The sequence below is a fragment of the Macaca mulatta genome, chromosome 19, assembly GCF_049350105.2.
Source record: "Macaca mulatta isolate MMU2019108-1 chromosome 19, T2T-MMU8v2.0, whole genome shotgun sequence".
In the NCBI taxonomy this organism is placed as follows: Eukaryota; Metazoa; Chordata; class Mammalia; order Primates; family Cercopithecidae; genus Macaca; species Macaca mulatta.
Genome location: NC_133424.1, coordinates 23,975,683 through 23,992,853, shown reverse-complemented (window position 1 = coordinate 23,992,853; position 17,171 = coordinate 23,975,683). Strand labels below are relative to the sequence as shown.

The 17,171-nt window shown below is 39.6% G+C and overlaps 1 protein-coding gene across 1 annotated transcript in view; it reads right to left on the bottom strand.

The window, feature by feature from the left end:
* LOC144336629 (uncharacterized) overlaps nucleotides 1-16,029 on the bottom strand; it is a 29,050-nt gene extending 13,021 nt beyond the window's left edge. The window contains exons 1-2 of the mRNA XM_077977100.1: nucleotides 15,931-16,029; nucleotides 14,946-15,041 (exon numbers count right to left, since the gene is read on the bottom strand). Coding sequence (XP_077833226.1) covers nucleotides 14,946-15,041; nucleotides 15,931-15,964 — 130 coding nt within the window. The 5' untranslated portion in view covers nucleotides 15,965-16,029. The remainder of the gene's footprint in view (nucleotides 1-14,945; nucleotides 15,042-15,930) is intronic.
* Between the last annotated feature and the right edge of the window lie 1,142 nt (nucleotides 16,030-17,171).

Below are 17,171 nucleotides of genomic sequence, written 5' to 3'. Positions count from 1 at the left end.
AGTTGACAGATAAGGCAGGTAATAAGGAATGTAGATCCGATGATGACGTGAAGTCCATGGAAGCCTGTGGTGATAAAGAATGCTGAGCCATAGATACCATCGGAAATAGTGAAGGGCGCTTCAAAGTACTCTGAAATTTGTAGTAGGGTGAAGTAGATGCCTAGTAGGATTGTAATGAGTAAAGCTTGGATTGTTTGTTTTCGATTACTTTCTATTAGGCTGTGGTGGGCCCAGGTGATTGTAACTCCTGATGCAAGTAGTACGGAGGTGTTTAAAAGGGGCATTTCTAGGGGATTTAGGGGAGTAATTCCTGTTGGTGGTCAGCGTCCTCCTAGGTGTGGGGTGGGAGCAAGGCTCGAGTGGTAGAATGCTCAGAAGAAACCGGTGAAGAAGAGGATTTCTGAGATGAAAAAAAGGACTATTCCATAACGAAGGCTTTTTTGGACAGGTATTGTATGGTGGCCTTGGTAGGTGCTTTCTCGAATAATGTCACGCCATCATTGGTATATGGTTAACACGTTGGTTAGTAGGCCTAGCATTAGTAGAGTGGTGGAGTAAAAGTGAAATCATATAATTAAGCCTGATGTTGTTAACAGGGCTGAGAGAGCCCCTGTTAGTGGTCAGGGGCTAGGTTTAACTATGTGATAGGCATGAGATTGGTAGGTCATTAAGTGTTATCACGTAGATAAAGCATGATTAATAGTGTGAAGACATAGGCTTTGGATTAGGGCCACTGCGATTTCTAGAATGGTCAATAGTACTAGAAGTGCATAGATTAGTGAGGTGATAGGGAGGTTGATGGTTGATAATGTTAGTGCAGCACTTCCTATTAGGTGCATTAGTAGATGACCAGCTGTGATACTGGCGGTTAAGCGTACGGCTAGGGCAACTGGTTGCATAAATAGACTGATTGTTTCAATAATTACTAGTATAGGAATAAGGGGAGTGGGTGTGCCTTGTGGTAGGAAGTGGGCCAGAGAGCTTTTAGTTTTGAAGTGAAGGCCTATGATTACTGTCCCTGCTCATAGGGGAATTGCTATGGCTAGGTTTATAGATAGTTGGGTGGTGAGTGTAAATGAGTAGGGTAGAAGTCCGAGAAGATTGGTTATTGAGATAAAAATAATTAAAGATGTTAGTATTAGGGACCAGGTTTGTCCTTTGGTATTATGGGATATTATTATTTGTTTTAGGGTTAGTTGGATTAGGTTTTGTTGGATGGTAATTAGTCGATTATTAATAAGGTGTTTGGAGGTTGGAAATAGTAGCGCAGGGAGTAAAATGATGAGTACTGCAGCAGGTTGGCCTAGGATTGTTGGAGAGGTAAATGGGGCAAATAGATTTTCGTTCATTTCAATTGTCAGGGGTTATTGTAGGTTTGTGTATTGGGATTCTTTTGTAGGGGAGGTGGGTAGTAGTTTGTGTTTAGTAGTTTTAATTGTATAATAAGAAATAGTGTGGGGAGTATAGTTATGATGATAGTAAACCATACGGATGTATCTAGTTGAGGCATTTCACTGCAAAGAGGGTATTTCTCTCGATCTTTAACTTAAAAGGTTAATGCTAGGATAGCTGTACAGTGTATTATAAGAATATTTTACAGAGAGTTATGGAGTGAGATGTGGGGGGGGGTCTATAGGGTAAATACAGGCCCTATCTCAAAAATTTTTAGTGGAATCAATTCTGTGACAATGGGTATGAAGCTGCAGTTAGCACCGCAGATTTCTGAGCATTGTCCATAGTATACACCTGGTCGTGTAGCGGTGAATGTGGTTTGATTCAGGCATCCAGGAACTGCATCTGTTTTTAGGCCTAGAGTAGGAATTGTTCATGAGTGTAGGACGTCTTGAGATGTAATTATTATTCGGACAGGGGCTTCAATTGGGAGAACTACTCAGTTGTCAACTTCTAGAAGTCGAAGGTCTCCTGGGTTTAAGAACAATGGGGGGAGTATATAAGAGTTAAAGATTAATCCTCCGTAATCTGTGTATTCGTAGGTTCAGTATCATTGGTGTCCAATTGATTTAATAGTAAAAGAGGGGTTGTTGATCTCGTCTGTTAGATATAGGATGTGCAGGGATGGAAGAGCAATTAAGATTAAAATGATTGCGGGTAAGATGGTTCAAATGGTTTCTATTTCTTGGGCGTCCGTGATATTGGTGTTGGTTAGTTTTGTTGTGAGAGCTGAAGACAGGGCATATAGGACTAGAAAGCTAATTAAGGATACAATTATAAAAGTGTGGTCATGAAAAGCAATTAATTCTTCTATGATAGGGGATATAGCATCTTGTAGGCCTAGTTGAACTGAGTGAGCCATATAAGATATATAGGGTTTAACCTATGATTTAGCTTTGACAAAGCGATGAAATAGTTTTTCTAATATCTTATTGAAAAAGTTGTGGAGGTCACAGGGCTGGCTTGAAACCAGTTTTAGGAGGTTCAATTCTTTCCTTTTTCGTTTAGTTTAATGTAGGTTGGTTCTTCAAATGTATGGTAGGGTGGAGGGCAACCATGCAGTCACTCTAGGTTGGTAGAGGGCTGTTCAATTAATGAGACTTTACGTTTTGAGGCGAAGGCTTCTCAGGTTATGTAGATTATTAGTATTACTGCTACTAGGGAAATGAAGGAGCCTATGGATGAGATATTTCATCTGGTATAGGCATCGGGGTAGTCAGAGTAGCATCGGGGTATTCCGGATAAGGCGAGGAAATGTTGTGGGAAGAAGGTTAAATTTACACCTACAAATATGATGGTGAAGTGGGCTTTGGCATAAGTTTGGTCTAGAGTATAGCCTGAAAATAAGGGGAATCAATGAATGAAGCCTCCTATGATAGCAAATACAGCTCCTATTGATAGTACATAGTGAAAGTGTGCAACAACATAGTACGTATCATGTAGTACAATGTCTAATGATGAGTTTGCTAACACGATACCGGTTAAGCCCCCTATGGTAAAGAGAAAAATAAAGCCTAGAGCTCAAAGTATTGCGGGAGATCATTTGATATTGCCTCCGTGAAGCGTGGCAAGTCAGCTGAAGACTTTAATGCCAGTGGGAATTGCAATAATTATAGTGGCGGAAGTGAAGTAGGCTCGTGTGTCTATCTATTCCTACTGCAAATATATGATGGGCTCATACAATAAAGCCTAAAAACCCGATTGACATTATAGCTCAAACTATACCTATGTAGCCAAATGGCTCTTTTTTTCTGGAGTAATATGTCACAATATGAGAGATCATCCCAAATCCAGGTAGAATGAGGATATAGACTTCGGGGTGGCCGAAAAATCAGAATAGATGTTGATACAAGATAGGATCCCCCCCCCCGGCAGGATCAAAGAAAGTGGTATTTAGATTACGGTCTGTTAGTAATATAGTAATGCCGGCAGCTAGTACTGGTAGAGAGAGGAGTAAAAGGATGGCTGTGATTAACACTGACCAGATGAATAAGGGGGTTTGATATTGAGATATTGCAGGGGCTTTTATGTTGATAATAGTGGTAATGAAGTTTATAGCCCCTAGGATGGAGGAGATGCCTGCTAGGTGAAGTGAGAAGATAGTTAGATCTACGGAAGCTCCTGGGTGGGAGAAATTTCCTGCTAAAGGAGGATAAACTCTTCAACCTGTCCCAGCACTGGCTTCTACTGCCACAGATGCCAGTAACAGTAGAAAGGAAGGGGGGAGAAGTCAAAAACTCATATTGTTTAGGCGGGGGAAAGCCATGTCAGGGGCACCAATTATTAGTGGTACTAATCAGTTTCCGAAACCTCCGATTATGATGGGTATAACTATAAAGAAAATTATGACAAACGCATGGGCTGTAACGATAACATTGTAGATATGGTCGTTGCCTAATAGGCTGCCTGGTTGACCCAGTTCAGCTCGAACAAGAAGGCTTCGAGCTGTGCCTATGATCCCAGCCCATGTGCCGAACAGTAGGTAAAGGGTTCCAATATCTTTGTGGTTTGTTGAGAACAGCCAACAGTAGGCAAACATAGGTGGGGGAGGGGGGTAGAATGGCTGAGTAAGCATTAGGCTGTAAAACTAAAGACAGAGATTAAAGTTCTCTTTTTACCAGCTCTGAGGTGATTTTCATGTTGAATTGCAAATTCAAGGGAGCAGTTAATTTCTGCCGGGGCTTCTCCCGCCTTTTTTCCCTGCGGCGGGAGAAGTAGATTAAAGCCAGTGGTTAGAGTATTTAGCTGTTAACTAAAATTTTATGGGTTTGAGTCCCATTAATCTAGTAAGGGCTTAGCTTAATTAAAGTAATTGATTTGCATTCATTTGATGTGGAGTAGAATCTGCAGTCCTCATATATTTCAGAAAGTAAGCATGGTTTAACTTACTGAGGGCTTTGAAGGTCCTTGGTCTTACTTCACCTAAATTTCTAGAGGATGACTAGGGTTAGTGGAGAAATTGTTAAGAGGAGGGTGGTGAGGATAATGAGTGGGGTGATGAGGAGTATGGGTTTTGTATTTTCGAATTGTCATTTTATTTTTGTATTGTTGGATGTAGGGAGTATTGTTATGGAGGTGGTATAAAATAGGCGTATATAAAAGTATAAGTTGAGTAGGGTTATGGTAATTATAATGGAGGGGATGATGAAGTTATTGCTTTTTGTAAGTTCTTGAATGGTAATTCATTTGGGTAGGAAACAGATTAGTGGGGGTAAGCCTCCCATGGATAGGAGGGTGGTTGATATTAATGGTATTAGTCAGGTTAGTTTGTTTCAAGTGCAGGATAGTATAAGAGTTGTGGTATTTGAGTTTAGGTTGAGAGTTAGGAATGCCGTAGTTGTCATAATAGTGTATATGGTTAGGTAATAGATTGTGATATTTGGGTTGTAGGTTAGTGTTATTATTCAGCCTGTGTGAGTAATTGAAGAATATGCCATGATTTTGCGTAGTTGTGTTCGGTTAAGGCCTCCTCAGCTGCCTATTATAACAGATAGAGTAGAGATGGTCAGGAGAATATCTGTATTGGTTGAAGAATGTATTTGGTATATAATTGAGATGGGAGCTAGTTTTTGTCATGTGAGGAGGAGCAGGCCAGAAATTAAAGATGTCCCTTGGGTGACTTCTGGGATTCAAAAGTGGAAGGGGGCTATTCCTAATTTTATGGCTAGGGCTGTTGTTATGGCTAGAGATGAAAGTTGGTTGATGTTGTCTGTTGTGGTTCAGCATCTGGAGAGTAGGTTGTTGGAGATAATTGCTATTATGAGGATTATAGATGCGGTGGATTGTATTAGGAAATATTTAATAGCAGCTTCTGTAGAACGGGGGTTTGTTTTTTTGATTAGAATTGGGATGAAAGCTAGTATATTTATTTCTAGGCCTGCTCAGGCGAGGAATCAGTGTGAGCTTAGCGTTGTAATGAGAGTGCCTGTGATTATGGTGAGGTAGACAATAAGTTGGGCTAGTGGGTTAATTAGTACGGGAAGGGTATAACCAACATTTTCGGGGTATGGGACCAATAGCTTATTTAGCTGACCTTACTTAGGATGGAGTGTGGTGGGTAGCATGGAGAAATTTGGGTTCTCAGGGGTAGGTTCGATACCTATAATCCTAGAAATAAGAGGATTAGGGCCTCTATCATTTACTCTATCAAAGTAACTCTTTTGTCAGACATATTTCTAGGTTTGCGGAGGAATACTGGAGATTGCAACAGGTGTTGAGATATATCATATGAGAAGAGCTAGTGTAAGTGGGAGGAAATTTTTTCATAGTAAGTGTATAAGTTGATCATGGCGGAATCGAGGATATGCTGTTCGGATTCATAAAAATAATGAGGTTAGAAGAAGTGTTTTGGTGGTAAAGCACGTTGTAAATAGTTCTGGGGAATTAATAGAGTATAATGTGCCTAGGAAGATTGTGGTTATTAGGGCGTTTATTATAATGATATTTATGTACTCAGCCATGAAGAACAGGGTGAATGGGCCTGCGGCATATTCAATGTTAAAGCCTGAGACTAGTTCCGATTTGCCTTCTATGAGGTCGAAAGGAGCTCGGTTTGTTTCAGCTAATGTGGAGGTGAATCATATTATGGCTAGGGGTCATGATGGTAGGAGGAGTCAGAGGTGTTCTTGTGTTGTGATAAGTATGAGAAGATTAAATGAGCCGCTTATTAGTAAGACTGATAAGAGAATAATAGCAAGAGTGACTTCATATGAGATTGTTTGGGCGACAGCTCATAGTGCTCCGATAAGTGCATAGTTTGAGTTTGATGCCCATCCTGATCATAAAATGGAGTAGACAGTTAGACTAGATGTGGGTAGAATAAATAAAAGTCCTCGATTGAAGTTAATTAGTGGATGGGGTATGGGAAGGGGAGTTCATAGGAGAAGAGCAATGGAAAAGGCCAAGGCTGGTGCGGTAATATAGAGAATGGTGGTAGATGTTGAAGGTTTTAAGGGTTCTTCGGTGAATAGTTTTATGGCGTCAGCGAAAAGTTGTAGCAACCCGTAGGGGCCAATGGTGTTTGGTCCTTTGCGTAGTTGTATGTGGCCCAGTAATTTTCGTTCAATGAGTGTGAGGAATGCTATGGCGGCCATTACGGATATAATAAGGAGTAGGAGATTTGTTGTTGACATGGTGTTAAGAAGAGGAGTTGAACCTCTGATTGTAAAGTTTTAAGTTTTATGCAATTGCCGGGCTCTGCCATCTTAACAAACCCTGTTTTTGGGTTGGGTTGGTGTTATTTTGTTAGATTGAGATTAGGTCATCTATGGAATGAGGGCACTTTATGAAGTGGGCCTTATTATTCTTGTCCTTTCATACAGGGAGAAATATAGAATAGATAGAAACCAACCTGGATTACTCCGGTCTGAACTCAGATCACGTAGGACTTTAATCGTTGAACAAACGAACCCTTGATAGCTGCTGCACCATTAGGATGTCCTGATCCAACATCGAGGTCGTAAACCCTATTGTCGATATGGACTCTGGAATAGGATTGCGCTGTTATCCCTAGGATAACTTGTTCCGTTGGTCAAGTCATTGGGTCAATTACAGGTGCTGGTTCGCTTTGTCTTGGGTAGTCTTAGCGTAGGCTGTTCAGAGGTTTAGTTATGCTCCGAGGTCACCCCAACCAAAATTTTTAATGCAGGTGTGGTGGTGTAAGGGTCCATGGATTTGTATAGTTTTGATTGCATTAATAAATTAAAGCTCCATAGGGTCTTCTCGTCTTATTGTTTCATGTCCGCCTCTTCACAGACAGGTCAATTTCACTGGTTGAAAGTAAGAGACAGTTGAACCCTCGTGATGCCATTCATGCGAGTCCCCATTTAAGGAACAAGTGATTATGCTACCGTTGCATGGTCAGGGTACCACGGCCGCTGAGTATGTGTCACCGGGCAGGCAGTGCCTCTAATACTGGTAATGCTAGAGGTGATGTTTTTGGTAAACAGGCGGGGTTAAGTTTGCTGACTTCCTTTTACTTTTTTTAACCTTTCCTTAAAGCATGCCTGTGTCGGGTTAACAGTGTTAGTAATACTGACTTGTTTCTGTTTGTTAGTGTTAGGCTGTTAAGCATCGGTGAAGTTTTTCAGTCTGATTTAGGCTTATGCAGCAGAGAAAATGTTCATGTTACTTATATTAGCATTGTTGCTTCTATGAAATGATAGATTAATCCAATGTGGAATAAGGAGTTTAGTGGTGTGTTTGGAATTTTTTTTTTTTTTTTTTTTTTTTTTTTTGAGATGGAGTCTCGCTCTGCCTCCCAGCCTGGAGTGCAGTGGCCGGATCTCAGCTCACTGCAAGCTCCGCCTCCCGGGTTCACGCCATTCTCCTGCCTCAGCCTCCCGAGTACCTGGGACTACAGGCGCCCGCCACTGCGCCCGGCTAGTTTTTTGTATTTTTTAGTAGAGACGGGGTTTCACCGTGTTAGCCAGGATGGTCTCCATCTCCTGACCTCGTGATCCGCCCGTCTCGGCCTCCCAAAGTGCTGGGATTACAGGCTTGAGCCACCGCGCCCGGCCATGGAATTTTTATATAATTGATGTTGAGCTTGAACGCTTTCTTAATTGATGGCTGCTTTTGGGCCAACTATGGAGGTCAGATTTTTTACTCTCTATACAAGGTTTTTTCCTGATGTCTGAAGAGCTGTCCCTCTTTAGACTAACAATTAAGTTTACAGGGGGATTGGGTAGTTCTACAGGTAAACTTAAGGTTGAACTAAAATTCTATCTTGGATAACCAGGTATCACCAGGCTTGGTAGGCTCGTCACCTCTACCCATAAATCTTTTGTTGTTCTAACTATTGAAGTTTAGGGCTAAGCATAGTGGGGGCTCTAATCCTAGTTTGAGTCTTAGCTATTGTGTGTTCAGAAATTTTAAAGCCACTTTCGTAGTTTATTTTACATCAGCTAAGGTTTTACAATTTTGATGGAGTTTAGCTTTATTTGACTAGATCTAAAACACCCTTTACGCCGGTTTTTATTAGCTTGGGTTAATCGTATGGCCGCGGTGGCTGGCACGAAATTGACCAACCCTAGATTGTAGCATAGCTTAGTTAAACTTTCATTTATTGCTAAAGGTTTGTCACTGCTGTCTCCCGTGGGGGTGTGGCTGAGCAAAGTGTCTTGAGCTGCATTGTGCGTGCTTGATACTTACTCCATATGATCGTAGTGATTTCTCGGGTGTCTTCACTGGGGCAGGGATGCTTGCATGTGTAATCTTGCTAAGAGCTAATAGAAAGGCCAGGACCAAACCTATTTGCTCATGGGGTGTGCAAGTCCGTCTAGACATTTTCAGTGTCTTGCTTTAGGTGAATTTAGCTACATAAGCACGGAGAGAAGTATAGTTGTGAGGTGCTGTCTTTCGGGTTGTGACACTGAGGGCCCATATTTAGTAGTGAACAAGTGCATGAGAGCAAGGAAGTAGGAAAGAGAAGGAGTGGGATGAAGTTAAGAGGGGTAAAGTGAAGTAATTTTGTGTTAGTTGAGGAAATGGCAGTTGAAGTTGTGCACACCTAAAAGATGAAAACGCGATCTCTGGCTAGGTGTGTGAAAGCTTTTGTTTTTGGGGTTTGGCAAGAGTAAATTTTTGGAGAAGTCAGAGATGGGGGTGGGGGGGTTTGTTGATAGTTTCCTGCATTATTTGCAGTGTGATTGAAAATGGATTACATGGTAATTATTGGTATGTCCTACAAGCATGAATTAAATAACACCTTGTAAAACTTATGTGGGGCTAGGATATTGAACGTAGGTGCGATTAATAATGGCATGGACTAGGAATCAAAGACAGGTTCTGCGGGACGTGTTGTGGTGGGACCAGCTTTCTGCGATGGGGTCACGTGCAGACCAGAGATAAAAGATACCAAATGCATGGAGAGCTCCCGTGACTGGTTAATAGGGTGATAGACCCGTGATCCATCGAGATGTCTTATTTAAGGGGAACGTGTGGGCGATCTTAGTTATATGGCCCTGAGGTAAAGAACCAGATGCCGGATACAGTTCATTATAGCTACCCCTACGATTTATGGGCCCGGAGCGAGGAGAGTAGCACTCTTGTGCGGGATATTGATTTCATGGAGGATGGTGAACAAGGGACACCTAAGTGAGGGGGGTATCCGTGGTGAGGAGGATTAATTTAACTTGGATGTTAAATTAAATCTCACCACTCCCATTCAGCATAGTATTAGAAGTTCTCATGAGGGCAATCAGGCAAGAAAAAGAAATAATGGGTATTCAAATAGGAAAAGAGGAAGCCAAATTCTCTCTGTTTGCAAATGACATGATTGTATATTTAGAAAACCCCATTGTCTCAGCCCAAAATCTCTTTAAGCTGATAAGCAACTTCAGCAAACTCTCAGGATATAAAATCAATGTGCAAAAATCACAAGCATTCCTATACACCAATAATAGAGAGAGAGCCTGAGTCAAATAGAGAGTCAAATCATGACTGAGCTCCCATTCACAATTGCTACAAAGAGAATAAAATACCTAGAAATACAACCACCAAGGGATGTGAAGGACCTCTTCAGGGACAACTACAAACCACTGCTCAAGAAAGTAAGAGAGGACACAAACAAATGGAAGACCATTCCATGCTCATGGATAGGAAGAACTGATATCGTGAAAATGGCCATACTGCCCAAAGTGATTTCTAGATTCAATGCTATCCCCATCAAGCTACCACTAACTTTCTTCAAAGATTTTGAAAAAACTAAATTTAATATGGAACCAGAAAAAAAGCTCATATAGCCAAGACAATCCTAAGCAAAAAGAACAAAGCTGGAGGCATCATGCTACCTGACTTCAAACTATATTACAAGGCTACAGTAACCAAAACAGTATGGTACTGGTATCAAAACAGATATACAGATCAATGGAACAGAACAGAGGCCTCAGAAATAACATCACACATCTACAACCATCTGATCTTTGACAAACCTGAAAAAAACAAGCAATGGGGAAAGAATTCCCTATTTAATAAATCGTGTTGAAAAACCTGGCTAGCCATATTCAGAAACCTGAAACTGGACCCCTTCCTTATACCTTATAGAAAAATTAACTCAAGATGGATTACAGACTTAAATGTAACACCTCAAACCATAAAAACCCTAAAAGAAAACCTGGACAACGCCATTCAGGACACAGGCATGGGCAAAGACTTCATAACTAAAACATCAAAAGCAACGGCAACAAAAGCCAAATTGACAAATGGGACCTAATTAAACTAAAGAGCTTCTGCACAGCAAAAGAAACTATCAGAGTGAACAGGCAACCTACAGAATGGGAGAAAAATTTTCCAATATATCCATCTGACAAAGGGCTAATATCCAGGATCTATAAAGAACTTAAACAAATTTACAAGAAAAAAAAAAAAAACATCAAAAAGTGGGCAAAGGATATGAACAGATACTTCTCAAAAAAAGATATTTATGTGGCCAACAAACATGAAAAAAAGCTCATCATCACGGGTCATTAGAGAAATGCAAATGAAAACCACAATGAGATACCATTTCATCCCAGTTAGAATGGTGATCATTAAAAAGTCAGGAAATAACAGATGCTCGAGAAGATGTGGAGAAGTACGAATGCTTTTACACTGTTGGTTGGAGTGTAAATTAGTTCAGCGATTGTGGAAGACAATGTGGCAATTCCTCAAGGATCCAGAACTAGAAATACCATTTGACTCAGCAATTCTATTACTGGGTACCCAAAAAATTATAAATCATTCTACTATAAAGACACATGCACACATACGTTTATTGCAGCACTATTCACAATAGCAAAGATTTGGAACCCACCCAAATGCCCATTAGTAATAGACTGGATAAAGAAAATGTGGCACATACACACCACGTAACAGTATGCAGCCATCAAAAAGGATGAGTTCATGTCCTTTGCAGAGACATGGATAAAGCTGGAAACCATCATTCTCAGCAAACTAACACAAGAACAGAAAACCAAACACAGCATGTTCTCACTCATAAGTGGGAGTTGAACAACGACAACACAGGGACACAGGAAGGGGAACATCACACACCGGGGCCTGTGGTGGGTTGGGAGGCTAGTGGATGAATAACATTAGGAAAAATACCTAATGTAGATAACAGGTTGATAGGTACAGCAAACCACCACAGCACGTGCATACCTATGTAACAAACCTGTACGCTCTGCACATGTACCCCAGAATTTAAAGTATAATTTTAAAAAATCAAAACAGAATATTAATAAGGAAACAGACTACTTAAAGGTGGTATAAAACAAATATTTCTGACAGAGGTATAGAGAGCACTCCTCAACATCAGGATACACACCCTTCTCAATAGCTCATACAACATATTTCTTGATAGACCACCTCTTAGGCCAAAAAAGAAGTCTTACCAAATTTTTTAAAACTGAAATTTTATGAATTATTTTCTATGACTAAACTCAAATGCAAGTATACAATAATAATAGACAGAAACTGGAAAAAAAAAAAAATGTGAGGCATGGTGGCTCACGTCTGTTATCCCAGCACTTTGGGAGGCCGAGGCAGGTGGATCACGAGGTCAGGAGATCAAGACCATTCTGACCAACATAGTGAAACCCTGTCTCTACTAAAATGTGAAAAACTAGCCAGGCTTGGTGGCACACATCTGTAGTCCCAGCTACTCAGGACGCTGAGGCAAAGGAATCGCTTGAACCCAGGAAGCAGAGGTTGCAGTGAGCCGAGATCGTGCCACTGCACTCCAGCCTGGAGATAGAGCAAGACTCCGTCTCAAAAAAAAAAAAAAAAAAAAACCATATATATATATATATATATACACACACATGGGAATTTAACAAAACACTCGAGCACGCTCTTATGTAAAGGTTGTAATAGTTAATATTGTAAAGATGTTCATCCTGGTCAATCCTGGTCAATGTAATCTACAAATTTAATGAAATGTTTTTCAAATTTCTCATTGTATTTTTGAAGAAACAGAAACAGCAACCCCAAAAGTATATCGAACCCCAAAGGCAATAAAGTTCCCATCAATCTTAAAATAATAATAATAATAAAGGAATGCTGCAGGCATTAAAGTTCCTGATTTGAAAAGACGTTACAAAGCTACAGAATTAAAACAATCTGGTATAAGGATGAAAATTAAACTAATGAAATAGAAAGCAACCCATATATATATACTTCAACATGTATGGTCATATGAGGAGTCATTTACATAGCAATAATTATTACTGTAAGCTAACAGGTAAAGGCAATGCAAATTTCCATCACCAAATCATTCAGTAAATACAATTTGAAATATAAAAATACTGGAATATCACTCAGTTTTCAAAAAGCAGAAAACAGTCTACCAATTATAAAGATAAATCTTGATAACGTTATGCAAAATGAAATGTCAGCCACAAAAAGACAAAGATTGTAAGAGATAGATAGATATAAAGCATTTACACTCTTAGAAGCAGATAAAAAGAAAAAGGTGCCCTATTTGCTTAACCCCCAACAGCAAGAAAGTTTGTCAGTCATCCATGACAAAAATGTCTTAATGAGAGAACCAGGCATCATGGTTAGTATCTGTAATGAAAGCTACATGGTACAGTAAGGTTGGAGAACTGCTTCAGGCCAAAATATTACGACCAACCTGGGTTATGCAGTGAGACCCCATCTCGGAAATAAGTGCCTTTAAGAGAGCTTTGAGATCCAGGGAGGGAATTGTGAAACTTTGCTGAGCCCAAGATTGAGGAGCACCCTTTTCAGAAGGCAAGCTTTCATTTAGGTGGCAAACTACAGGACCCCTGCTCTTGACTACAGACCAGAAAATGTCCCACCCAACTCCATCCCACTGAGAATTTTGAACTTACTCTGTAAGCATCCCAAACTTCTCCCAGCCACAGTCTGTGAGAGGTCTTGGTCTTCCAGGAGCCTGGAGAGATACCCATTTAGAGCCAAGCTGGCAGGCCTGCAGACCTTGGTCCCAATAACAGATCCATGACTCAGTTCCTGCTTCCTAAGCCACAGTTCATCGCCAGTTCTGCCTATGTAGAAACCCACAGTGACCTCAGAAATCCTCTCTGGTACTCAGTACAAGCCATACTAATCCACATCCTAATATAAAGCCCACCATATGCAGACCTGACTGCAGAAACCTGCCCTAGCATCTATCCTACTGAGCAAAGTCCTGAAGGATATTTACTGTGTCCAAAAGTAAAATGGGAATTACAACTACCCAAGTCCTTTATGATAAGCTGACCCTAGTGCAGAGCCAGCAGTCTTGTGACCAAGCTACAACCCCGCTCTACTACAAACCCAGAGGGCATTCTATCACCCTGGGGGCCCAAGAAAGGAAGATTTTTACCCTCTGAAACCAGTTTATCAAAACTTTGAGGTGTCTGCTCCTTCAAATTGAGACACCAACGCAAAAGTATATTGTGCCCATCGTCAAGGCTTCTATTTTAACACAGCACTGGATGTATGTGGAAGAAAAATTAGTCAAAAAATTTTTTAAGTCATTGAAATTGAAGACAAGTAAAACATTGCTGCTTGTAGATCATGCAATGTTCTCTATAAGAAAACCATAAACAGTACATTAAAACCTTTTAAAACTAATAAATACACTCAGTAAATTAGCAAAATATAAAATTAACATACAAGTTATGATTCCATACACTTAAACTATCTGATAAAATAGAGGAAGAAAACAATCTTATTTAAAATAGCACTAAAATAATAAATATCTGAGGACAAATTTAACCGAGGAACTGAAAAACTTTTCAAGTGAAAGATTTATCAATGAAAAATAAGAAAACACAAATAAATTTAAATACATTTTCTCTATCGATTCAAAGAATAAACGCTAAAACACCATATTATCCAAAGTGATCTCTAGATTCAATACACTTTCTATCAATATTCCAGTGGTTTTTTTTCACAGTAATGAAAAATACAATCATAAAATTTACATGAAACTACAAGAAACTGTGAATAGCCAAAGCAATCTTGAAGAAAAAGAAAAAAGCAGAAGGACATCATACTTTATAATTTCAAACTATATTTCAAGACTATAATAAAAACAGGATGAAATGTGCAGAAAAATGAACAAAAAACACCCAATAATACAGAAATCACTACTCTCACACATTTCAGAGATGATGGAAAAAGAGAACTTAAAAGATAGTCTAACGTGGAGTGTCTTAAAATTATGCAAACATCTGTGTGTCCACAAAAACAAAAACGAAAAAACTCAGATTGCACACTCTCTTGTATGCCATGAACAGTACTTTGGCTGCCACTGTAAACTTGAAGGAAGATTACTGAAGGGAAAGAAGAATTCTTAGATATTTTAAAAGCAAAAGAGAGAAGATGCCCCTGTGTGAGAGAAAATTTAAAAATAAAAATAAAAATTAGGCTTTCCAGAAACTATTTCTTTTGGAACACTGCTTCCCATATCACTTTAGGGACTTGCTTTCTTCTTGACTTTGGACCTGTCATCCACGTTGTCTGTTGTATTCACTCTCACCTACCTGGGGGTTCTTCTGCCATCTCATGTCTCTTCATATTCCAGGGCTCTTTTCCTTGCTCCAGAAAAATGATCAGGTCTGGCTTAGGGACAGCAATACCTGTTTTATTAAAAATAAGTAACATGCCTCTTGCTCATATTCTCCAATTAACAACTTAATAATGTGCTCAGTAAAGAGGATTTAACACAATATTCTAATACATTTATCCCAAAATACTAAATTACAACAGAAATTTCTAAATATTTAGAAAATACTCTAATTTTGTGGGTTCTTACTTTTATCACCTGGTACTACTGAATTAAAAATTGGTGGTGGTAATTAGATTTTAAAGTGTGAGCAATAATATTTTATGCCAGTAAAATTTTGAAATTACCATTAACCTAAAGTGAAGGACAGAGAGGAGCTCAAGAATGTGGTAAGTTCAGGTCAAGATGAAACATCTTGAAATTTTTTTCTCTATGAAAAACTCCCTATGATTTTCTTGAAAACAGAAATCTGAAGCATAAATTACCAAAAAGAAATTATACAAAAGAGCAATGCTGTTGGGAGTCGAAAGCCTGAGGGCTGTGGCCAACTCAGCATTCCACTGGACTTGAATGAATCAAACGGCAAATTGTTTATCATGAATGCAGAATGTGGGCAAACTTGCTTCTGCTCATGGCGCCAGAAGGTACACTGAGGACAGTCACTCCCTGGTGCCATGCTCCTTGAGGTTAACTACTCGAACATCTGGAGAGTACTGTTCAAAGAATACAGTCACTAAGTCAAGCAGCTGACCACAACCTCCCCCTTCTCCCTATCTCCTTTACTCAGTAAATATGAAGAGCTATAGAAGTTCACAGCCCTTGTTCACTAGAAGCAAGGAGTCCCCTGGTGCCGTCTTTGTCTTTATTCCTGCATTCAACCTCCTTTGTTCAGGCCAATAAAGTCCGCAGCAAAATGAAACCTATCGCGTATACTAGGAATTGCGTATTAAAGTTATTCTCACCCAGGAAGACCAGGTTTCTGTAGTTCTCTAACATCACATTCCTATATAAATTCTGCTGTGCAGTGTCCAGGCATTGCCACTCCTCCACAGAGAATTCTATGGCCACATCCCGAAATGTCAATGATCCCTGGAAAACACACACAAACACACTTATTTACCAAGTGGTCATGGGCATAATTTTTAATTTGACTCAACGTAAAATGGAGAGAGTAAACAGAGCTGGTTCTGACTTCTAAGAGTGACTGAAATAATTCAATAAAATAGTTTTCAACTAGAAATATTCTCTAATGTATTCTCTAACTCTGAGAAAACAAAGTGTTATAAGATCCATAACACCAGTGTATATAGTGTATTTTTCCGGACAATAAAGTATAAAATTGAGGGCATAAACACTAACATGTACAATTTTGAGTGCTACATTTACATCATACAGAATTAATCGTGTGCCGGGCATGGTAGCTCATGCCTGTAATCCCAGCACTTTGGGAGGCAGAGGCGGGCAGATCACCTGAGGTCGGGAGTTTGAGACCAGTCTGACCAACATGGAGAAACCCCGTCCCTACTAAAAACACAAAATTAGCTGGGCATGGTGCTTTGTGCTTGTAATTCTAGCTACTTGGGAGGCTGAGGCAGGAAAATCGTTTGAATCCAGGAGGCGGAGGTTGCGGTGAGCTGAGATCGCACCATTGCCCCCCAGCCTGGACAACAAGAGTGAAACTCTATCTCAAAAAAAAAAAAAAAAAGAATTAATTGTGTGTATTTTTCAGATGGACATACTTTTGTATATTATTCAGATGGAATAGACATGTTGAGTTAGAAGCTATCACTCAAATTTTTATGTGTACAATAAGCTGGAGATCCTGTTAATGCAGATTTTTTTTTTTTTTTCAGAAGATCAGGGATAAAGTCTGAGTTGCTGAATTTTTAACAAGCTCATCAGTATGCCAATGTTTTTGGCCCAAAAAGACTATTTTGTCAAATATCCAGTAATTGAATGACCCTGTGTTTTTCTGGTTTGTAAATGAAGATGAGAGCCTTCATTTTCCAAAAACAGACAAATGCAAAGGAAACCTAAGAAAGAAGGGCAGCTGCCAGATTAAATGTGGTGGTTTGTTCACATCAGCTGCATAAAGATACTTAACAATGAAGAGAAAAATAATTAATTCTATAGTAAAACATGTATCAGAGAGCTTTTCAACTAAGTGATTTATTAACATCAACTACACTAGAACAAACTTTTA